This window comes from Myotis yumanensis, unplaced genomic scaffold (assembly GCF_028538775.1).
Source record: "Myotis yumanensis isolate MYYU_CA2020_CCGP unplaced genomic scaffold, mMyoYum1.0.hap1 SCAF_8, whole genome shotgun sequence".
In the NCBI taxonomy this organism is placed as follows: domain Eukaryota; kingdom Metazoa; phylum Chordata; class Mammalia; order Chiroptera; family Vespertilionidae; genus Myotis; species Myotis yumanensis.
Window position 1 is genome coordinate 42234616 of NW_027223759.1, and position 25506 is coordinate 42260121.

At 37.3% G+C, this 25506-nt stretch overlaps 1 protein-coding gene across 2 annotated transcripts in view; it reads left to right on the forward strand.

Annotated features, from left to right (window-relative positions):
• Nucleotides 1-25506, forward strand: part of LNPK (lunapark, ER junction formation factor) — a 74119-nt gene that overhangs the window by 29507 nt on the left and 19106 nt on the right. For both annotated transcript variants that reach the window (XM_070422710.1, XM_070422711.1), the window contains exons 7-9: nt 6641-6724; nt 6807-6858; nt 21207-21419. In XM_070422710.1, coding sequence (XP_070278811.1) covers nt 6641-6724; nt 6807-6858; nt 21207-21419 — 349 coding nt within the window. The remainder of the gene's footprint in view (nt 1-6640; nt 6725-6806; nt 6859-21206; nt 21420-25506) is intronic.

Genomic DNA, 25506 nt, shown 5'->3' on the forward strand with positions numbered 1-25506 from the left:
AATTTTTTTTTCATTTTTTAAAAATCATTGTTAAATATATAATCCCCCTGCATCCATGAGCATCCTATCAAAAAGATTCAAAATCAAGATAGAACACATGAGTCAAAATGATCTCTTTAAATGGCTTCATGAAAATGCCATGTTTTTTCCAAGATAGCATTTCTGTGTGGTGACTTCTTCCCGGCATTTCTCAGGAAATTTACCAAATCCTGAAAAAAAATCAGTTGAGAAATTGGAAACATGGGAAGAAGTGTTATAATTCTCAACTACAAATATTACTGGTTCAAAAGAATCCACTACTGTCACTTGAAAACAAGAACTAGAAATGCTTACATTCTGAGCTGTAAGTTAATGTGGACATATCTGGGAACAGGACCATGTACAAGAGAAGTGGAACAGTCTAATTAGTCAGTCTTGCTCTTGTGACCATGTTATAAGTATGTTTTATGGGCCTGTCTTATTATTAATGGTGAGTTCTCACAAATAAATGTTAATAAGTTTATACATATAGTATACTTTATACAAAATCCTGCAAATGATCTTCCATGAAATAAATTTGGAAATAAAGGATGTCCTTAAATTGGCAATTTCAGCATGTGATTCTCTGTAAGGTTGTTAACCTCATTAGATGTCTCAAATATTACATTGTTATATTATCCAATAATGTTTGCTGGCATTTTCCAGTGTTTGAATATTCACCATAGGCTACAGATCTCTGTAAATACTTTAACAAAAAAGTGTAGAGAGAGAAAAGTTGTGACTATTATTGTGAAATACTCCTATATGAAATTAGAAAATGATGTAAAATCTGAATTAGTCAATACAATATTGATTTCAACAGCAAAACACAAATCAGGGTAAACAGACAATATTTTCATTGTTGTAAAAAGATGAGTTTAAATGTCGCAACATGTACCCTAATGTTCTGAATTGAAGATGCCTTTGAGCACATTCTTAATAATTTGACCTAACCCAATGTAAAATGAAAGAAATTTTTCTACATTTGGGATATTTTTCATGGAACAGAAATCAAGAATATTGGCTAGGGCAATTAATAATTTGTGTATTTTAAAATTTCATTTCAATAATAATTTAAATATTAAATATGTGTAGAATCATCTTTCAAAATTAAAATTTTTTTTTAAAGTTTAATCCCCCATTTTTAATACTTTTTTCTTTATTTCAGAGGGAGGAAGGGAGAGGGAGAGGGAGAGAGAGATAGAAACATCAATGATGAGAGTATCATTGATTGGCTGCCTCCTGCATGCCCCCTACTGGGGTTCGAGCCTGCAACTCAGGCATATACCCTGACCAGGAATGGAATGGTGACCTCCTGGTTCAGTGAGTTGATGCTCAACCACTGAGCGACACTAGCCAGGCTCACCATTAATAATAAGACAGGCCCATAAATTAAAAATTAAAATGTTTCTGACATTTATTTTGTGTTAGTGTTTCCTTTTAGGAAATACACTTGCTTAAAATCTCTCTAGATGATTAAGAATGGAGATGTGCTTTGAACCCAGATCTTTTCTGACTTCAAAGTTACAAGTTTATGTTCTTTCCACTGATCGGAATGTCTATTTAAAACAAGTTATTCACTTAAAATGTTGTATAGATAAAGTGTGTTATGCTATTATGTGAAAAATTTTGGCTAGAAGTAAATGCAAAAGAGAAGGATTTATATCAGTGCTTTTAAAAATGGTTTTATTTAAGATACTTTACATGTACATGGACATAAACATTAATATTTGTTGAATGATATACCAGGAATTACAATCCTTTGATGAAGAGACATTTTGGTTTTGTGTTAAAGATCACAGTAGTGGCTAACCATATTTTTAAACCTAGCAGTAGTCTCAGTTTAGACCTGTACTGTCCAAATCAGTAACCACTAGCTTTTTTTTTTTTTTTTTTTTAGATTTTTAGATTGAATTTTAGAGAGAGAGGAAGGTGAAGGGAGGAAGGGAGGGGGAGAGAGAGAGAGAAACATCGATGTGAGGATGTAACATTGATCAGCTGCCTCCTGCACACCACCTACTGGGGATGGAGCTTGAAACCCTAGCAACCCTGGCATGAACCAGCAATTCTTCCATGCATGGGAGGACGCCCAACCAACAGAGCCATACCAGCCAGGGTTCCAAGTAGCTTTTAAAATTTACATTATTTAAAATGGAATAAAATTACAATTTAGTTCCTCAGTTGCACAAACAGAATTTTAAGTGCGAATTTATCACATATGGCTCAGTGGCTACCACTTTTATTTAGATATAAACCATTTCTTTTCTCTTTCTCTTTTTTATTGTTTAAAGTATCACATATGTCTCCTTTTTTCCTGGATTGACACCCCCCCCCCCCCCCATCCGCCTCCCAGGACAAGCCCCCACTGCCCCAGTGTCTGTGTCCATTGGTTATGCTAATATGCATGCATACAAGTCTTTTGGTTGACCTCTTATCCTCCCCCCCCCCCCCCCCCCCCCCGGCTTCTCTCTGTGGTTGGACAGTCTGTTCAGTGTTTCTTTTGTCTCTGGATCTACTTTTGTTCATCAGTTTATGTTGTTCATTATATCCCACATATGAGTGAGATCATGTGATATTTATCTTTCTCTAACTGGCTTATTTCGCTTAGCATAATGCTCTCCAGGTCCATCTATGCTGTTGCAAATGGTAAAAGTTCCTTCTTTTTTATAGCAACATAGTATTCCATTGTGTAGATGTACCACAGTTTGTAATCCACTCACCTGCTGACGGGCGCTTAGGCTGTTCCCAAATCTTAGCTATGGTGAATTGTGCTGCTATGAACATAGGGGTGCATATGTCCTTTCTGATTGGTGTTTCTGGTTTCTTGGGATATATTCCTAGAAGTGGGATTACTGGGTCGAATGAGATTTCCATTCTTAATTTTTTGAGGGATCTCCATACTGTTTTTCACAGTGGCTGCACCAGTCTGCATTCCCACCAGCAGTGCATGAGGGTTCCTTTTTCTCCACATCCTCTCTAGCACTTGTCATTTGTTGATTTGTTGATGATAGCCATTCTGATAGGTGTGAGGTGGTACCTCATTGTTGTTTTGATTTACATCTCTCAGATGATTAGTGACTTTGAGCATGTCTCCCAGCCTTCTGTGTGTCCTCTTTAGAAAAATGTCCATTTAGGTCCTTTGCCCATTTTTTGATTGGATTGTTTATCTTCCTTTTATTAAGTTGTATGAGTTCCCTGTTAATTTTGGAGATTAAATCCTTATCTGAGATAGCGTTGGCAAATATGTTCTCCCATTCAGTGGGCTTTCTTTTTGTTTTGTTGATGGTTTCTTTTGCTGTGCAGAAGCTTTTTATTTTGATATAGTTTCATTTGTTTATTTTCTCCTGTTTCCATTGCCCTAGGACAGTGATGGCGAACCTATGACACGCGTGTCAGAGGTGACACTCGAACTCATTTTTTTGGTTGATTTTTCTTTGTTAAATGGCATTTAAATATATAAAATAAATATTAAAAATATAAGTCTTTGTTTTACTATGGTTGCAAATATCAAAAAATTTCTATATGTGACACAGCACTGGAGTTAAGTTAGGGTTTTTCAAAATGCTGACACGCCGAGCTCAAAAGGTTCGCCATCACTGCCCTAGGAGCTGTATCAGTAAAGATATTGCTACGACATATGTCTTCTATTTTGCTGCCTATGGAGTCTTCTAAGATTTTTATGGTTTCCCATCTTACATTTAAGCCCTTTAACCATTTTGAGTTTATTTTTGTGTGTGGTGTAAGTTGGTGATCTAGTTTCATTTTTTTTTTTGCATGTATCTGACCAATTTTCCCAGCACCATTTATTGAAGAGACTGTCTTGACTCCATTGTATGCTCTTGCCTCCTTTGTCAAATATTAATTGAGCATAATAGCTTGGATTGATTTCTGGGTTTTCTGTTATGTCTGTTCTTGTGCCTGTATCAGGCAGTTTTGAGAACAGTGGCTTTGTAATTTAGATTGACATCTGGTATTGTGATCCCTCCAACTTTGTTCTTCTTTCTCAGGATTGCTGTGGCTATTCGGGGTCTTTTTTTATTCCAGATGAATTTTTGGAGAGTTTGTTCTAGGTCTGTGAAATATGCCATTGGTATTTTAATGAGAATTGCATTGAATCTATAAATTGCTTTGGGTACTGTGGACATTTTAATGATGTTGATTCTACCAGTCCATGAATACGGTATGTTCTTGCATTGGTTTATGTCTTCCTCTATCTCTTTTTTCAATGTCCTGTAGTTTTCTGAGTACAGGTCTTTTACCTCCTTAGTTAAATTTATTCCTAGGAATCTTAATTTTTTTTGGTGGAATGGTAAATGGGATTGTTTTTTTAGTTGCTCTTTCTGTGAGTTCATTATTGGTGTATAAAAAAGCCATAGATTTCTGGGTGTTAATTTTGTATCCTGCTACATTGCTGAATTCATTTATTAAGTTTAGTAGTTTTTTGATGGAGTCTTTAGGGTTTTCTATGTACAATATCATGTCATTTGCGAATAATGACAGTTTTACTTCTTTTCCAATTTGGATGCCTTTTATTTCTTCTTCTTGTCTGATTGCTATGGCTAGCACTTCCAGTATTATGTTGAACAGGAGTGGTGAAAGTGGGCATCCTTGTCTTGTTCCTTTTCTTAGGGGAAATGCTTTTAGTTTTTGCCCATTGAGTATAATGTTGGCTGTAGGTTTGACACATAAGGCTTTTGTTATGTTGAGGTAGGATCCCTCTATTTCCACTTTGCTGAGTTTTTATCAAGAAAGGATGTTGGATTTTGTCAAATGTTTTTTCTGCATCAATTGACATGATTATGTGATTTTTGTCTCTCAATTTGTGTGATGTATCACATTTATTGATTTTCAGATATTGTACCATTCTTGCATCCCCAGAATAAATCCCACTTGGTCATGATGTATGATCTTTCTAATGTAATGCTAGATCTGATTTGCTAGAATTTTGTTGAGGATTTTAGCATCTTTGTTCATCAAGGATATTGGCCTGTAATTCTCTTTCTTTGTGGTGACTTATCTGGTTTTGGAATTAGGGTAATGCTGGCTTCATAGAAAGAGCTTGGGAGTGTGCCTTCCTCTTGAATTTTTTGGAATAGTCTGAGGAGGGTAGGTTTTAGTTCTTTGAATGTTGGTAGAACTCCCCTATAAAGCTGTCCAGACCAGGGCTTTTGTTTGCTGGAAGATTTTTATTACTGCTTCAATTTCATTGGTAGTTATCTAGATATAAATAATTTCTATCACTACATAAAGTTCTATTGCCAAAACACTGGTCTAAAACATCAAAAATTAATTTGTAGAGATCAGGGATTCAGTTATTTGATATTCTATATAGATTATATTGATTTGGGGACATATTCTATCATATATACTTTCTCTAACTTCATTACCAACTTTTCCCCAACTCTAAAGTGATTTTCCTTTACATCAGAAGATTAAATTTCCTTGCTTTGAGAATTTATTATAATTTTGAAATAATTAGGAAAATGTTTTAGTTTCACTAAACCTAGGTTAATAAATCATTCATCTAAGCACTTAGCTGCTTAAATGTTAGATTGAGTTTTTCATGAGGAATCTATTAATTACTATTCTGGCAACATATTTTTAACTGTATTTTTAATTTGGTATGTGTGTTCTGTGTTGCATTTTAAAATAAAAGTCCTTTGGAATATGACATTTAATGAATCCAAGAGGCTATCAGTGGTCACTGAAAAGGAAATGGTCCTGTTCCAATGTTTGCAAAAGCATTTTATTCCACACATTAGCTATGTGTTATAACTATGACTGTCTTGTACTTAAGTTAAACTTTTTTTGATATTGGGCCATAACTGCTAAAATGATACTTTACTAGTAATTACTTTAAAATTGAACCCAGTATTAACCCATAAAGTGACTTGAATGCATTGTAAATAAAATGCTATAATAATGTATTTTAATTACAGTCTCTAGTGTGAGCGTAGAACTCAGTAAAATTTTAACTTTAATTATTAGTATGTTCATTTTTTTCTCTTTAAAGTTATTTGACTCTAAGTATAAAAAGGGGGAGCTTTAGTTTTTAAAGTCATTTGAGCAAATTCCATGGCTGTTCTCCCAGTTTAGTGAGTGTTCGCTGCATTTGCAGCAAGCTAATTGCTTCTGCTAATAAATAATCTAAAATCGATGCTGACAGCAGTTAATTGGCACAGAGATTTTATTTTGTAAAGCTCTTGGCTAACGACCTTCTTTAAATTAATAGCATTAAGTGCTATGAGGAAATAAATCTAAGGAATTGCCTGTCATTTGCTTGTCATGTCTAATAACTTCCAATAATGATGGCTGATAGATTTTTGTACATTCCATTATTGAAGTTGGTGCATGTAATTATTCTCCTCATTATATGTAAACAATTAGCAATATTTGGTATTTCCTTGCAGTAAAACTGTTAAGTACAAGTAACATATTAGAGGTTAGAAGTCATTTTAAAATCTGGATTTTAATTATTTGAATGTAGGAAGTCTTTCATGCTATCTGGATATATTATGTGCTGTTTATTTTAAGCCTATACTTGAACACTTTTTGAATGGGACTTATAAAATAAATTGTGTGTGTTTTAAAATGTGGAATTTATGGAAATTTTTGTTCACAGCTTGAAGAAGTCATGGAAAAAGAAACTTATAAAACAGCTAAATTAATTCTTGAAAGGTTTGATCCAGACTCAAAGAAAGCAAAGGTAAGGCTGTGATACCACTACTATTTTATTATAAATTGCACATTGTAATAGATCACTGTAATAACATTATTGTAATTGACAGGAGTTTGAGCCGCCATCTGCTGGACCAGCTGTAACTGCAAGACCCGGACAAGGTAAATAACTTTGTAGAAACTGCTGCTGCTGTTGGAAAGATCCATATTTACCCAAGTGAGTTAAAAAATGTGTTAGAGGTGTATAAAAACTTACGTAGAATGCTTTTGTGTTAATTTTTATTTGGTAATTTGGGGTATGACTTGGAATGATGGCAATATGTTTATCTCATTTTGATTTTATAGGATTATATTGACAAATAAAGATGTTTTATATTGAGACTAAATATACAATTGGTTTGACTTTTTGAAATCTAAGTAATTTAAACAATATTTTTATAGTTTTTTTTTCTCCTCTAAGTAAGAATTTCTTGGAATATCTATTTTTAAGAAAATATTTACATTTTTATTATTTTTTTGAGGTTAAGTTTAATGAAGATTTTTGTCAAATTTGAAGTTTCTCTGAAGTAGCACTTTTATTTAGGAAGAGAAAATAATTTAGAAATGAGGAAAAAACTGAATTACTGCTATTTAATAACATTAGCTCTTTTGGAGGTTATATTGCCAGGTTATTAGCAAAATAATCACTATTATGTTAATTATTATGTAAATGTTAAAAGTCATTATTTTAAGTGGTTACATATTTTAAGTGGTCTTTTCCCAAGACTGGCAAGTGAAAAGATATTTTTGAGTTTGCATTGGATTTCCTCTTTATTCTCTTGTCTAGAATAAAATAATATAGTTTGTAAGGCTTTTGTTGCAATATAGAATGTAGTATTTAAAAATTTTTAACATTTATTCTTATAAATCATCAGAATTATAGTCTGACTTATAAAGTTGGGATGACATGTAGAACTTTGAGAAGTCAATTCTTTTATAAATGTCCCCAAAGACTAAGTATACTAAATAAGCTATAATAGTTTTAGGTTTTCTAATTGGGAAAAATCCCATCCTCTCCTATAATTCCATAAATAGGATTTTGGTTTTTAGAAACATTAGCTTGCTCTTTTGATAAATGTAAAAGTTTACATATGATTAAAATAAATTAGGCATAGATACTTTCAAAGAAACTCCTACTTTCATAATCAGTTTAAATTTTCTACAATTTAAACTTTTTCCTAATAATTATAAAAATCTTTTTTTTTGGTGTATAGGCTACGTATTTATATTTTTACAGTATTTTGTATAACTAGGACTAACTTTTTTTAAAAAATTAAATCTTTATTGTTCAGATTATTACAGTTGTTCCTCTTTTTTCCCCCCATAGCTCCCCTCCACCTGGTTCCCACCCCACCCTCTGCCCTTACCCCGCCCCCCACTGTCCTCATCCATAGGTGTACGATTTTTGTCCAGTCTCTTCCTGTACCCCCCACATCCCTTCCCCCCCGAGAATTGTAGGTCCACTCCCTTTCTATGCCCCTGATTCTATTATATTCACCAGTTTATTTTGTTCATCAGATTTTTCACTTTATTTTTAGATTCACTTGTTGATAGATATGTATTTGTTGTTCATAATTTTTTTAAAATTATTATTTTACAGAGAGGAAGGGAGAGGGATAAAGAGCTAGAAACATAGATGAGAGAGAAACATCGATCAGCTGCCTCTTGTACACCCTCTACTGGGGATGTGCCCGCAACCAAGGTACATGCCCTTGACCGGAATTGAACCTGGGACCCTTGAGTCCGCAGGCCAAGGCTCTATCCACTGAGCCAAACTGTTCATAATTTTTATCTTTACCTTTTTCTTCTTCTTCCTCTTCTTAAAGGATACCTTTCAGCATTTCATATAATACTGGTTTGGTGGTGATGAACTCCTTTAGCTTCTTCTTATCTGTGAAGCTCTTTATCTGAACTTCAATTCTGAATGATAGCTTTGCTGGATAAAGTAATCTTGGTTGTAGGTTCTTGCTATTCATCACTTTGAATATTTCTTGCCACTCCCTTCTGGCCTGCAAAGTTTCTGTTGAGAAATCAGCTGACAGTCGTATGGGTACTCCCTTATAGGTAACTGACTGTCTTTCTCTTGCTGCTTTTAAGATTCTCTCTTTGTCTTTTGCTCTTGGCATTTTAATTATGATGTGTCTTGGTGTGGTCCTCTTTGGATTCCTTTTGTTTGGGGTTCTCTGCGCTTCCTAGACTTGTAAGTCTATTTCTTTCACCAGGTAGGGGAAGTCTTCTGTCACTATTTCTTCAAATAGGTTTTCAATATCTTGCTCTCTCTCTTCTTCTGGCACCCCCATAATTTGGATGTTGGTACGCTTGAAGTTGTCCCAGAGGCTCCTTACACTATCTTCATATTTTTGGGTTCTTTTTTCATTTTGCTTTTCCGGTTGGGTGTTTTTTGCTTCTTCGTATTTCAAACCTTTGACTTGATTCTTGCGATCCTCTAGTCTGCTATTGGATCTCTGTATAATATTCTTTATTTCAGTCAGTGTATGCTTAATTTCTAGTTGGTCCTTTATCACAACATCGAGGGTCTCACTAGATTTATGGAGGGTTTCACTAAATTTATTGGTGGTTTCTAGAAAATTCTTGAACAATATTAAAAGTGTGGTTTTGAACTCTATATCCAGTAGTTTGCTTTCCTCCATCTCTGTCATTTGTGACCTGTTTCTTTGTCTCCACATTTTGGCTGCTTCCCTGTGTTGATAGAGTGGCTTTCTGTGCTAGGTATCCTCTAGGGCAGGGGTGGGCAAACTTTTTGACTCAAGGGCCGGAACAAAAGCATGGATGGAGTGTTTGTGTGAACTAATATAAATTCAAAGTAAACATCATTACATAAAAGGGTACGGTCTTTTTTTTTTTTTTTTTTTTTTTTTTAGTTTTATTCATTTCAAATGGGCCAGATCCGGCTTGCGGGCCGTAGTTTGCCCACGGCTGCTCTAGGGCCCAGTGGCTCAGCCTCCCCTATTACCTGAGGTGAACACTCTTGGTGCACCCCTTTGTGAGCTTTGTGCACAGTCTTATTGTAGTAAAGCCTTGATTGTTGTTGGTATCACTGGGAGGAATTGACCTCCAGGCCAGTTGGCTGTGAGATTCAGCTGTGTCTACGGTGGGAGAACTTCTGTGCTGGAGACACCCTTATGGGGCAGGACTTGCTTCAGTGGGGCTTTGGTGCTCACTGAGTCTGCCCCCTGAGTGTGTCTCTTATGGATCTAAAGAGTTGTAATCTGGATGGTCCCACTCTGACCACTGGGTACACTGGCTCTTGGATCTAAGGAGGTGCTAATTTAGCCTTTGCCTGAGGCTACCCAGCAGGAGCTATGGAGAGATCTGCAGATTCCTCTTCTTTGTTTGGGGTTTGGAGGTGTCCAGATGCGGCCCAGCTGTGAAGCAATGGAAGCTGCTGTGGGGCCTTGGGCCTTCTTTTGGATGTTCTGGGTCTCTCTGACCCAGCTGCAGCTTGTTAGATAATTTTAGATTGCAAAGAGCCAGGTCATTCATATGCAAAAGCCTCTGTGCACAGCTTGGGTGGGGCGGAGTCTCAGGGAATTAACAGGGCGGAGCAAACAGCTATGGCTGATCCTCAGCCCTGCCCTAAGAGGCCCTGGGTCTCAGTATCCCCTGGTAATCACTGCAAGCACCTCTGAGAGAAAGCCACCCTCGAGTTCCGCCCACTGCCAGACAGTCCAGTTTCTCTCTGTATGAGTCTGGGTCCCCAGAGACTCTCCCGGAACTGGAGTTGAGAGCAGCCGGGAGCTTGTGACTCCCTCCTGATTAAAAAAAGATAACTGTGTCCTTAGTTGCCAGCCCTTTCCGCATGCACCTCCGTACCTCTGCACTTTACTTCCGCACCTCCTCTGTGTCTCAGTGTGCTTTTCTCTTTCCTTCTAGTTGTAGAATTTCCACTCAGCCAGCCTTCCTGTGGTTCTGGATGATGTCCGTTTTGTCTTTTAGTTGTATTTTTGAAGTGGTTGTGGGGGGCAGCAATTTCAGGTGTTTACCTATGCCACCATCTTGGTTTCTCTAGGACTAACTTTTCAAAAAATACTTTTTAAATAATCTTAGTGAATAAATTTTTAAAATGTGATATTTTGCAGTTACTTTTAAAAAATCTATTGCTAGCAGTTACTTAAAAAAAATCTGACCTTTTCACTCTTATTTAAAAAGTACAGATATATGATTCCCTCTACTGACATTCTTAAGTATTTATTAATATTTAGGCAACATAAGTTTCTTCAAGAAGCTAAACTTATCTTTACTTAGAAGCTTTGATATTCAAATACATTTTTTTTCCTTCTGATGTTATGTCATAATTATAGAAAAACCATTGCTAAAAACGACAACATTAAAATTTATTGTTGGTGGTCTCTATGCTTTAGAATATTCTGCTTTCAAATATTCTTTTCTGGAGAATTGAAATTTAGCTACATATAAATGAAGTGTTCATTTAAAAGAATGTATTAAATAACTTAGGTGCAGGCACCATGGAGAATAAACAGATAATTACAATATGGCTTTTTACTTTAAGAAGCTGATAATCTTTAAAAATATTTATTCTGGAGTGTATTGTTCCAATATTCCTGGCTCTTCAAGGTCTATTGTAACTAACTGCTTTTTAGAATTAAGGTGGTGAAGAACAGAGTTTATTTTGGACATAAGTTTGAAATGCTTTTTAGACAGACATCCAAGTGGCGATATTAAGGAAACAGTTGAGTATGAGTCTGGCAAACAGGAATTATCTGGGCTGGAGATATAAATTTGGGTGTCACTAGTATGTGGATGGTATTAACACCGTGAGACTGGATGTGATTACTACGGAAGTTAAATGTGGAGAAAGAAAAGGACTAAGGCCACCCTAAGGTATGCTAACATTAAGCTGTTGGGAATAATGAGAATGAACCAGAAAAGGAAGCTGGAAAGAGGTGGTCAGTGAGACAGGAAACCCGGGAGAGGTGGAGTCCTGGATGCTAACTGAAAAGAGTGTTTCACGGTAGTGGTCATCTGTTACAGAAACTACTGCCAAACAAACTGAGGGTCAGTCATTGGCCATTGATTTTAGTAATGTGGAGTTCCTTGGTGACCTTGAAGAATGGGGGCAAAAGCCTGATTTGGGTGTGTTTAAGAAAGTACGGGAGTAGAGAAGTTGGAGACAATTGAACAAACAATTATTTTGAGTAAAAGGGAGTGGAAAAATAGGTAGCTGGAGGCAGAAGCATTTGTGTTTTATCTGTTTTCTTAATGAGAATGCATGGAGTTATGAAGAGAAGGTGTAAAATAATTCTCTAGGAGAGTATGAGAGTAAACAGATTAGGATAATGTAGGAATGCCGGAGGACACTAACATCCACTTGAAGTTAACCGTCATGCATTTAAAGCATGTCTTTTCCAGTTGTGTTTAGCTGTATGGGTACCAGGCATGGAGTAGGCAGAGAGTTGGCTTTAATCAGGACTAAGATTTTGCCTAATGGATTGGATAAAGTGATAAAGGGGCAGGGAAGTGAAGTTGTATACAAAAAGGGAGGGATTGTAACACTGTATTACAAAATCTAAGATGATCATGAGGGAAATAAGGACAATGAGAGGGGAATAATGGACAGTCAGAGGTATTGGTAGTATTAAAATAAGGTTCTGCAAACTACAGCTTGCAAATCTGGGCCCAAATCTCTTTTATATGGCTCTTGAGCTTAGAATTGGTTTTATATTTTTAAAGTGTTCTAAAAAATAACAAACAAGAATAAGCTATGCAACAGAAACCACATATGGTCAACAGAATATAAAATGTTTACTGTCTGACCCTTTACAAAATAGCTGGAAAGTTAAGTGTGTTTTGAGAGTGGGATGATTGAACTTGAGAGGAGTGCAGTTATCCTTAATGACAAGGATATAGGACTAGATGATGACCATAGATAGGAGTGAATGACTGAAGTAGAGAGGCTGATAAGAATGTTGGAGGATGCCACCTGATAGCTAAAATAAATTCTTAACAGACCCTTCTATATTTGTTTCAAAAAGAAAGCCACCTATACATTCTCTTTACCTGTGTATATAGCACTACATCTCTCTTAATGAAATTAACAAAAGAAAAGTCAGTTGTATCCTGCCACAGCTAAATTTGAAATCAATAAGTATTGCAGAAAAATTTAATGGCTCTAGCAAATAGATTACAACTTCTTATTTAAGTAGGATTTTAGAGTTTACTTACTTCCGTGGCATATAGGGAAGATTAAAGTAGACATCATTAATCTTTTTTGAGAGCAAATAAATGGCACTTTATATTTTGCTGTTTTTTTTGTTTTTGTTTTTTCCGGAGGATGTACATTTGATTAAGAAAATCTGGAAAACACCTTATGAAATAGCAAATTTTCTTTTTTGGGTGTTCTTTACTTAAGTGTCATATCTATACGATTACAGTTATCTATTGTTACAAACCACCTCAAAACTTAACGGCTGAAAACAGCATTCATTTGTTTTGCTCATGAATTTGTAATTTCGGCAAGGTTTGGTAGAAACAGCTCATCCCTGCCTCACATCAGTTAGAGCTATCTAACTGGAGCTGAAGGATGTATTATCAAGATGGCTTACCTCACAAGGCTAACATGTTGGTGCTGGCTGTTGGTTTGTCTCCACCTGGACCTCTCTAATGGGGTCACTTGGGCTTGCTGCTAACATGGTGGCTGGGTTCTAAGAGCACACAGCTCAAGAGACAGAAAGTAGTCCTAGAAACTTGTACACCTATATTTGTGTGGTCAAACAGTAACAGCACAGATTCAAGGGAGGGGACATTTACATCCTCCCTTCTCCATTTGATGGGAGGCAAATCAAAGAATTTTGGACTCTTAAAACTGCCACATGTACCTTAATACAGTTAACAAAGGCATTTCTATCCCCATCCATTTTCAGTGTTCATCTTAAATGCCACCATTATTATGAACCCTTTCTTCATCCCATCACTGAGTTTATATCTTCCCCTTCTTGAACTCTCCATGGTACTTCGTTGGTTCCTTTTTTATGGCACTTACCTTGCATATGTGTATTTTGTAATTTTGTATTATCTTTGCTTGCCACCTCTAATGCAGCTCTGGGTCCCATTCAGTAGCGCCTTCCTTATAATGGCTGCTTAATAAATGTGTTGAGCTTAAGAAAATAAAAGGAAACCTATTTTTAATTCATGAATTTTGTTTAAATGTTATGAAATAGTAATTTACCAAATGGGACAATCTTGCTGAACTTTCAGATCAAGTTTGCATTTTAGAAAGAACACTTTTTTTTTATAATATGGAGAATGGATTGGAGAGAGCAAGGCTGAGACATGGAGATCAATTTGGATATCATCTAACATAGGTAAGAGATAAAGGCCTGCACTAAAGTTGTAGTGAAGGAGTTGAAAAGGAAGAGATTTAAGAGAATTCAGATTTAAGAGTAGATTGACAGGACTCAATGGCAGTCAGATTTGGAAAGTGGGGAGTGGGAAGAGGAGTCACAATATTGCCTAGGTTTTTGGCTTGGGTAACTGGTTAGATGTTAGTGTTTTAAGCAAGATAAGGAACATAAGAATTGGAGTAGTAGGTTGTGTAAAAGATAATGAATTTGCTTTGTTGAGTGGGAATTGTACTCTTTATAGGAAGTTGATTATTTGTAATGGAGCTCAGGAAAAAGGTTGAGGTTATAGATATAGATTAGAAATCATTGGGAAGTATAGGCAGCATACTTATTGAAACCATGGGATTGAGTAAAATTTCCTAGGGAGAGAAAATAGAGGAGGAGGATCTATGCCAGAACTCTAGGGAACATTAATGTGTAAGGATAAATGGAAAAAGAAGAGCCCAGGAAAAAGAAGCAGTGAGCAGAGCTAAAAGTATAACTAAACTGGTACCTAAAAAATTGAAGTGTAGTAGAGAAGGGATCCACTGTCATAGTTTGCAAAAAGTCAAGTACCAGTAAGTAGAAGACAAATGAGGCAATTGTAGCTGACAGGTTATATAACAGAGTGAGGGCATTGTTGTCATAAAAACTGGGATTTGAATCTTGGCTCCAGCTCTGAGCTGGAGTAATTTTTGGCAAGTTACTTAGTTTCTGAGCTTTGGTTTCTTTTGAAAACTGAGGATAGGTACTATCTCAAAGAATTAACTAGTGCATAATATTGTATAAATACTACATAAATTAGTAAACTCACATAAAGCACCTGGTATAGTACCTAGCAGATAATAGGGATCGATAAAGAGCAGCTATGCTAATGAGAATAATGGCAATATGACCAAAACAATGGTCCTTTCAGTGGTGGGTGATACTGTGGAAGTTATGAAGGAGCACAAAAATCCTATTGTGTTGTGTTGAGGAGTGAAATGTTAGGGAAGTTTTTCTTTTTTCAAAAAGCTTTGCCTCTATGGGAAAGAAGATTTTGGAGTCATTTCTGTTAATAAAAAGCCATCAACCTATTGAGAAAATAATTTCAGTAGAGAAGTAGGGTAGAAGCTGTATTTAAAGGATCTCGGTATGAATAGGATTTGAAGATGTTATAGTGAATGTAGACTTTAGAAAAATTTGAAAGTAAAAGGAAGAGATGTCATATGCATGTTCTTTATTATTGGTTATTTAAAGGAATTATATGTATATACATTTATTTATTTATTTGTTTATTTAATCTATCTACCTACCAATTTATTTATTTATTTATTTTTGTCAATCCTCACCTGAGGATATTTTTCCATTGATTTTTAGAGAGAGTGGAAGAGAGGGGAAGAGACACACAGAGAGAAATATCGATGTGTCTCACATGGATTGGTTGCCTCTGAACACACCCTGACCAGGGCCTGGGGATCTAGCCTGCAACCAAGGTAGGTGCCCTTGATCAGAATCCAACTCAGGATGCTTCAGTCCATGGCTGATGCTGTATTCACTGGGCCAAACTAACTAGGGCTATCTACACTAATAAAAGAGAAACATGGTAATTGGCGTACGACTGCTACTCTTTTCATTGGCTAATCAGTGAGTATATGCAAATTAACTGTCAGCCAAGATGGCGGCCGGCAGCCAGGCAGCTGGAAGCAAACATGAGGCTTGCTTGCTCCAGTGACTGCGGACTCCAACGTTCCCCGCCTGACTTGCCGGCCTCTGAGCTGGCAGTTTGAAACATTCTAACAAATATAGGCCGGGATCTCAGAGCTGGAGTTATACATTGTTTCGATTATAGAACACAATCAGCAGCGGAAGCCTCAGAGCTAGAGCCAGAGCTAAAGCTGGCCCAGAATAAAAAAAAAAAAAAGGAGCAGTTGGGAGCTTCAATCAACAACCGCCAGCCTGAAAGCAGCCCTCAGCCCCTCACCCAGACTGGCCAGGCACCCCAGTGGGGACTCCCACCCTGAAGGGTGTGTGACCAGCTGCAAACAGCCATCATCTCCTCATTCAGGCTGGCCAGGCACCCCAGTGGGGACCCCCACCCTGATCCAGGACACCCTTCAGGGCAAACCAGCCGGCCCCCACCCATGCACCAGGCCTCTATTCTGTATAGTAAAAGGGTAATATGCCTCCCAGCACCAGGATCAGCGGAGCCACGAGGCCTCCTGGCACCGGATCAGCGTGACAGGGGGCAGCACCCAAACCCCCTGATCAACCCTGCTCTGTGTGTGACGGTGCGGTGCCCCAATCCCCCCCCCCCCCCACCACAGGCCCTGCTCTGTGTGTGACAGGGTAGAGCCATAACCTCCCTATCGGCCCTGCCCTGAGTGTGACAGTGGCGGCGCACCAACCCCCTGATACCCCCTGCTCTGTGGGTGATAGAGGGCGGTGCCCTAACTCCCCTATCGGCCCTACTCTGTGCGTGACGGGGGGAGCTCCCCAACCCCCTGATGGGCCCTGTTCTGTGCGTGACAGGGGGGAGCTCCTCAACCCCCTGATCGGCCCTGCTCTGTGCATGACAGGGGGGAGCTCCCCAACCCCCTGATGGGCCCTGCTCTGTGCATGACAGGGTACGGAGCCCCAACCCCCCTGATGGTCCCTGCTCTGTGCATGACAGGGGGCAGCGCTCCAACCCCCTGATTGGCCCTGCTCTGTGCGTGACGGGGGTGGCGCCACAACCTCCCCATCGACCCTGCCTTGAGTGTGACGGGGCGGTGCCCCAACCTCCCAATCAGCCATACCCTGAGCGTGACTGAGGGTGGCATCGCAACTTCCCGATCCGCCCTGCTCTGTGCATGACAGGGGGCGGTGCCCCAACTCCCCAATCAGCCCTGCTCTGAGCCCGACCAGGGGCTGCACCTAGGGATTGGGCCTGCCCTCTGCCACCCGGGAGCAGGCCTAAGCCAGCAGGTTGTTATCTCCTGAGGGGTCCCAGACTGCGAGAGGGCACAGGCCGGGCTGAGGGCCCCCCCCCCCCCCGAGTGCACAAATTTTTGTGCACTGGGCCTCTAGTCTTCTATAATAATAAAAGTGTAATATGCTGATTAGACTGGATGTCCTTCCGGACGACCTTCCGGTGGAAGCTGGGGCTGCGAGGGAAGCCCCGGTTCTGGGTGCCAGAGGGAAGCTGGTGCCAGCAGCTGGGGGAGGGAAGGCCTACTCTTGCACGAATTTCGCGTATCAGGCCTCTAGTATGTATATGAATTTAAACAATGAAACTTGAATTTATATAAATTGAAAAATAGAAACTCTCCTGAAGATAAACCCCCACACCCCATTTAAATACATCTCATATTTATAAAGAGCCAAATTCACCCTAGGTTTAAGTTTCCATATGCATGTGAATGACTCATAGGCTTAAAGTTTTTTCTCATTACTAAAATTTACTAAATTTTGTGGGGTTTTTTTTATTTGTTTGTTTTTGTGGCTAAGAACTGGACACAAAAATTCAGAAAGTCTTTGGCCAATACTAAGGAAAATATGAGGATTGTGTTTGTAGATTTGCCAACACTGTTTAAAGAAATATGAAACCCAGAGTGCATAAAAGACTTTTTAGTTCACAGGTGATATCAGCTAGGGTGAAAATTCATGCCTCCTAAATATTATATAGTGTTCTTCCTACTACAGCTTGATACCAAAACAAATGCAGAATTTTTTTTATCAGTATGTAAAGAAGTAGTATTTAAAAATTTGATGAAATTGAGAGGTAATTATTTGTATTATAGCACATTTATCTCAAGAATTATTTAATACCAAGCTAGGGTTATAGATTTAAGTTTTTACATAAATTATGAATTTTCACTTTAAATAAGTCCACAAATAACTTTAGGAAAACATTTAATTTGAAAATTAATCTGTATTTTATTTTAATAATTGATTTAGAAATTGTAGATTGCTTAACTATTGATTTATTGTAATCTCTGGAACTTTTAGATGTATACTACTTCTATTAGTTATTGCTTTTTTTTTTTTTAATATATTTTATTGATTTTTTACAGAGAGGAAGGGAGAGAGATAGAGAGTTAGAAACATCGATGAGAGAGAAACATCTATCAGCTGCCTCCTGCACATCTCCCACTAGGGATGTGCCCATAACCCAGGTACATGCCCTTGACCGGAACCGAACCTGGGACCCTTCAGTCCGCAGGCCGACGCTCTATCCACTGAGCCAAACCGGTTTCGGCTAGTTATTGCTTATTAAATAATTTTCTGTGCTGTGGCTAAGTTCTTTGCATTGATTTATTTAATCTTTACAAAAACCATAAGAGGTAAATATTCTCATTATGAGGAAGCTGTACTAAGAGATGCTGTCAACTTGGAAAAGGCTGCATGCACATCTAATAAATGGGGTGGAGCTAAAATTTAAATTTTTTTTTTTTAAATTTAAAACAGTTTGATCCCAGAGATTATGCTTTAGCAACTATCCTGTTCATCATTATTTTAAACCTTTCTTTCTTTTGTATCATAATATAGTAGTTTAAAATCTTATTTTGATTTGTTTCATTATAATTTTAAAAATTTGGACATGTCCTCATATTCAGTGAGTGTGATTTTTATTGAATCCCTGATTGGTCATTGATAAGGATGTTAAAACATCCTCCAGTGTAGAATTGACCTTATGGAATACCTGTTATGATACTATACCAGACTGAGGTGGAATGCTAGGTAAATCTTTTGGGGGATGCTACTTTATATTTCAATGCAGGAAATATTTAATATATCCATATGACTACTTTGTTGAGTATTAGAAACTTTTTGGCATAGTAATAACACAAGGCATTTGTGAATGGCAAGTGGCTAAAAGTTGAGAAATCTTAGATATTTTATTTTTTAAAATTGATTTGAGAGAGAGAGAGAAGAGAGAAGAGAGAAAAACATCACTTGGCTGCCTCTTGCACGCATCCCAACCGGGATTGAACTTGCAACCTGGGTATGTGCCCTGACCAGGAATTGAGCCAGCCACATTTTGGGGTATGGGACGACATTCCAACCAACTGAGCCATACTGACCAGGGCAAATCTTAGATATTTTAAATCAAGAGTTACCAGAATATTTCATAACGCTTTACCAAGTGTAGATTTAGATTGTATCACTAGCTGTTTTTAACTATTGATATTGTAACTCTTATTGAATTAGGATGACATAGGTTAATAAAATTATATAGGTTTCAGTTGTACAATTCTATAATACATCATCTACATATTGTATTGTGTGTTCACCACCCAAAGTCCAGTCTCCTTCCCTCAACATTTATCCCCCTATACCCTCTCTTACCTTCCTCATCCCCTTTTCCCTCTAGTAATCACTATACTGTCTTTATTACCTGCTTTGCCTTTGAAAATGATGATACTATTTTCTCCCTTTCCTGACTCTTGTATATCATTTACCCCCCTTTGTCTGCTTAAATTTAAATTTAGAAACTATTATGCTAAGTCTCTTTTATGGAATGTTAGACATGGTGTTCTTTGCTTACCAGTTAGTTATAAACCTCACCTTATAGTAGCGCATGAGTGATGTTAAAAATGTGCTTTGGTTAATTTTCACAGGGTAAATGCACATTCAGAGGAAGCACATCATAAAACTTTCTGTAAAGGGCCAGATAATAAATATAATGAACTAGAGACCCAGTGCATGAAATTCGTGCACTCGGCGGGGCGGGGAGTCCCCTCAGCCTGGCCTGTGCCCTCTCGCAGACCGGGAGCCCTCGGGGGATGTCCAAATGATGGCTTAGGCCCACTCCAGTCGGACATCCTTAGCGCTGCCACGGAGGTGGAAGAGGCTCCCACCACCACTGCTGTGCTTGCCAGCCATGAGCCTGGCTTCTGGCTGAGTGGCACTCCCCCTGTGGGAGCACACTGACCACCAGGGGGCAGCTCCTGCGTTGAGCGTCTGCCCCTTGTAGTCAGTGTGCATCATAGCAACCAGTTGTTCCACGGTTCGGTCGATTTGTATATTAGCCTTTTATTATATAGGACTAGAGGCCTGTTGCACGAAAAGATTCGTGCAATAGACCTTCCCTTCCCCGGTTTTCCTTCGGCACTGGGACCCAGGCCTTTGCTCCGGCCAGAGCCGCTTTCAAAGCCTTCGCTGCTCTGGCCGGAGCTGCCTTCAATCTTTGCTCCGCAGCTTCGCGCCTACATATGCAAATTAACCGCCATCTTTGTTGGAGGTTAATTTGCATATCTCGCTGATTAGCCAATGGGAAGTGTAGCGAAGGTACTGTCAGTTACTCTGTTTGTCTATTATTAGATAGGATAGGATGGCTTTGAGAGCCATATGATCTCTGTTGCAACTACTCAGCTCTTTTAAAGCAGCTACTGACAATCTGTAAACAAAAGAGCATTATTGTATTTTAGTAAAACTACAAAAAGAAGCAGCAGCCTGGATATGGCACATTTGCCAACCCGTTATAGAAAATCTTTTAATTTCTGCAACTAAATATAAGATTTATTTATGGTGATACATTATTTATGCTGAGTAGGAAGTTTTCTTTTATTGAATGTATTGGCAAAAAGAAATTAGTATACTAAGAAAATAGCAGTAGTGTAAAGGAGAATAGGCATGATACCTAATAGTTAAGAATACTTTTGCAACATTTCTCTGACTACTTAGATTAATGACGTCATAATTCGATAATTCCAGAATATAGTTATTCGCTCATTTTTTTGAGTTACCATTGTTTTTATCTTGAAAAACCTGCAATTTTCACTAAATTCTGGTAAAGTTTCCTTTCTTTATTATAAATTAGGAAGGGTTACTGTAAAAGACACGACACATTGGGTGATGATTTTATTTACTTGAATTTATTTTGAAAAGTGATATCAGTGGATGGATTGAGATCAAGGCTTATTGTGTAAATATATGCAGTTGACTTGTAGGTTCAGAAATGGAGTACTCTGTTATAGTCAGTTTTCAATGTTACATTTTATAGATTTCTTATTACAAGCAGTTTTAGCCCTACAAATGCCTTTTGGTGTCACAAAATTAAATTAAATGTAAATAATACTTGTGGTATTGGCTAATGTGGCATATTGGATATTAAATGTAATTTATACTTTTTATTCTTTTTCTCAGAGATTCGTCAGCGAACTGCAGCTCAAAGAAACCTTTCTCCAACACCAATAAGGTCTAGCCAGGGCCCTCCTCCACAAGTTCCAGTATCTCCTGGTCCAACAAAGGACACTTCAGCCCCTGGTGGGCCCCCAGAAAGAACTGCTACTCCAGCCCTATCGTCAAATGTGTTACCAAGACGTCTTGGATCCCCTGCTACTTCTGTGCCTGGAATGGGTAAACAGAGCACTAAATGTTATTTACAGTTTATATTGTTTTCTCTGGTTACCAATAAAACGGGCCATTTTCAGACAGTATGGAAATGGCATTTCATTTGGAAATAGCAGAGCAGTTATCTGATTAAGCAGGAGTTCCATATTCAATTAGCCATAACTCTTTACAGCTGGCACCTTGTGATACTGAAACCTATTTCTTGAGCTCATTTAACTGTTATGGCTTCTTTGTTTAAATGGCGATAAAACTTTGTAGTATTCTGTATCAACAGTATAGCATATCTTTTTATATTCACCTTTAGAATGGCTCCAGATTTATTTAACATGGGGATAGAAGAGAACACTTTTGGAATATATTTATGCTTTTTGCTACACCCTTCACATATATTTTAAAACAGGACAATTAACATATTTCAGGACGAATATTCCTTTATTGTGGTGTACAATACTACTGTTGTTAATATGGACTGGTATTAAAGTATTCTTTTTTTAAAAAAATATTTTATTGATTTTTCTACAGAGAAGAAGGGAGAGGGATAGAGAGCCAGAAACATCGATGAGAGAGATCGATCAGCTGCCTCCTGCACACCCCCCACTGGGGATGTGCCCGCAGCCGAGGTACATGCCCTTGACCGGAATCGAACCTGGGACCCTTCAGTCCGCAGGCCAACGCTCTATCCACTGAGCCAAACCGGTTCGGCTAAAGTATTCTTTTTTTAAGCCAAAGAATCTTAGTATTTTGTGACAGATACTTTAGCATAAAGTCCATTTAAATTAGCATATTTTCTTTACTATTATTTCATTCCTTTGGATTCTCTTTTTTTTAAAAAAAAATACGTTTTTATTGATTCAGAGAGGAAGGGAGAGAGAGAGAGAGAGATAGAAACATCAATGTTGAGAGAGGATCAATGATCGGCTGCCTCCTGCACACCCTCTACTGGGGAATAAGACTGCAAGCTGGCATGTGTTCTGATCCCCTGTTTCATAGGTCGACGCTCAACCACTGAGCCACACTGATCAGGCAGATTCTCCTTTTTCAGTGTGGAGGATCACTAGGGAAAATCCCATTTTTGGAGTGTAATATATTACATTACCCTGCAATTATCTTTTGGGTGTGATTGGGACTTGGAAGTTCATTGCTTTAGCAAATCACATTATTTTATGTAGATTCCATGTCAGGTTCTTGACTCTGATTGTAAATTATACTATTTTAGGATATTTAATTCTAATTTAGATTATGTTGGTATTTTTATGACTAATTACTAATATAATTTATAATGATTTTGAGGCTAGTCAGTAGTTGATATCAGATATTCAAGACACTTATGTAATAAAATCAATAACCAATCTAAATGTTAATATTACAGTAGATTGTTTTTCCTGCTTTTCCTTCAAAAAAAGCAGCATTACATTTTAGAAAACTAGAAAACTGTTAATTTATAAACATTAAGAAATCTGGCTGTAAATGAAATATATACAAATCATATTTTTCAAAAACAGTTATTGAAAAAATACTTTTAAACTTGACATACAATGATGTTCCTTAAGGTAGCCATATATTTTGTGAAATTGAGAAAAATGAAATTGATTGAAAATTATTTATCTTTCAATTGTTATCTGACTGATTTGAGATAGCCATGATGTTTAAAGTTCTTAGTTGTTTAATGAAATACTGTTTTGGTGAGAATGCATGTATTATATACAGTTGTGTATCTAATTAGTTTTAAAGAAATACAAGTTTAGCAACTTACATAAAGTAAAAACTGTATTGCACATTTCAGAATAGGGTTAGAAGGAGTAATGGCCTAAATTTCATGATCATGTCAATATAACATTTTACCAAAGTTTTAAATTAGTTTCTGTGTAAAAGACTGTATTTAAGTTGTACATTGCCAAAAATATGAATGAGTTAAGTGATTTCTTATAGAGAAGATTAATAATTCATTTTTTCATTATGCCATATTTGTGGAAGAGAATCAATTTAATGTGTATTACCACAGGGCACCCATATGTTTGAAAATTAATAAGCAGCAGGTACTTGATAATTTGCCAAGCTATATAAAAATGACCAGTATTCCTACAATGATTGCACTTGATGTTTGTATTAATTACTGCAAATCCTTAACAGTATGAAGATGAATATGCATTATTTTAAAAGTTACTAAGTATGTAAGGATTTTAAGATATTTTTATGAAATCTGTTATTTTATGTATTCAGATTCCATTATGGACATTTTCATTTTAAACATGTAGAAGTAAAATATTCTAGCAAAAGTTAAGTTGGCTTAAATGCTTTCTGAATCTCATTTGGCATGCTTATTCAAGTTGAAAATTTTTTATAAGAGTTAACACTTATTGTCTGCATTAATGTTTATTTTGTTATGATAATGATTGAATGTTGTTAGTACAAGTAAACAGATAACTTACCTGATAAAACCAGAAAAATGTACTTGATTTGTAATACTAATTACTTTTTCTAGAACCTATATTTTATTTACTAATAGCTATAATTTTGGTATCTTTTGCTTATTTTTAAGTTGGTAATAGTTTTTAGGTTTGTGATTACTTACAAAGCAAATCTCTTATTCTTTAAAGTATTAATATAATATTCCTACCTTAAGCCTATCTTAACTACTTTAAAGTTTTTGTCATAGACAATTTGTAAACCTTGTATCCTTGTATGGCAAGGCTTGTTCCAAGAAGGCCTCATTTTGTTTCAAAGGCTTCTATGGGGTCTTCCTGTAAATATCCATTGCTGCTCATATTACTCTTATGTTCATCCTGCCTTGTTTTACAAAGGCAAACATCACATCTTACTTTATCCTCCCACTTCTCAATGCCTTCTTCTGTGTTGTCTTTTAGTTCAGAGTATTTCCTGTAGACAATTCTCTTTCACTTTTGAGAGATTGTGGAGTAACAATTCATAGTTTGTGTAACTCTTTATTCTTGTTATTATTTTTATATGATATAAATAAATCATTAACTAAATTCTAGGTTATTCTTCCACTCCCCACTCTCCATTCCTCTCTTCTGATATTACCTAATTTATTACACGAACATAATATATTTCTCTATTTATTTAGATCTTTAGTTTCTCTCAGCAATGTTTTATAATGATCAGTATATAGGTTTTGCACATTTTTGTTAAATGTACTAGTACATCTATTTTATATTCTTGATCAAATTATAAATTATATTTTTAAAAACTATGTCCAATTGTTCATTTTAATATATATAGAAATACAATTGATTTTTTTTTTTTTAAATATATTTTATTGCTTTTTTACAGAGAGGAAGGAAGAGGGATAGAGAGTTAGAAACATCAATCAGCTGCCTCCTGCACACTCCCTACTGGGGGTGTGCCCGCAACCAAGGTACATGCCCTGGACCGGAATCGAACCCGGGACCCTTCAGTCCGCAGGCCGATGCTCTATCCACTGAGCCAAACCAGCTAGGGCTACAATTGATTTTTATATATTAATTTTATGTTCTATGATCTTGCTAAACTCATCTCAATAGCTTTTTTATAGATTCCATAGTATTTTCTACATAGACTATCAAATTGTGAATACAGTTCTACCTCTTCCTTTCTACTTGATTTCTTTTATTTCTTTTTCTTGCCTTATTACACTCGCTAGAACCTTTATTAGTACAATGCTGAATAGAAGTGGTAAGAATAGACATCCTTGGATTTTCGAGAGACCAAGATGGCGGCATAGGTAAACACCGGAGACTGTTGCCGCAAACAACCACTTCAAAAATACAACTAAAAGACGGAACGGACATCACCCAGAACCACAGGAAGGCTGGCTGAGGAGAGACTCTTCAACTAGAAGGAAAGACAACAGCATACCCAGGCTCAGAGGAGGCGCAGTGTGGAAAATTTAAAGGTGCGGAGGTGCGCGCACAAAGCGGGCTGGTGGCTGAGGGCGCGGTTGTCGTTTTCAATCAGGAGGGAGTCTCAGACTCTGAGCTCCAGATCCGGGCGAGTCTCTAGGGACTCAGACTCAAACAGGAGAAGCGGGATTGTCTGGCATCAGTTGGAACGTGAGGGCAGCTTTCTCTCCGAGGATTGCAGCGGTTGCCGGGGT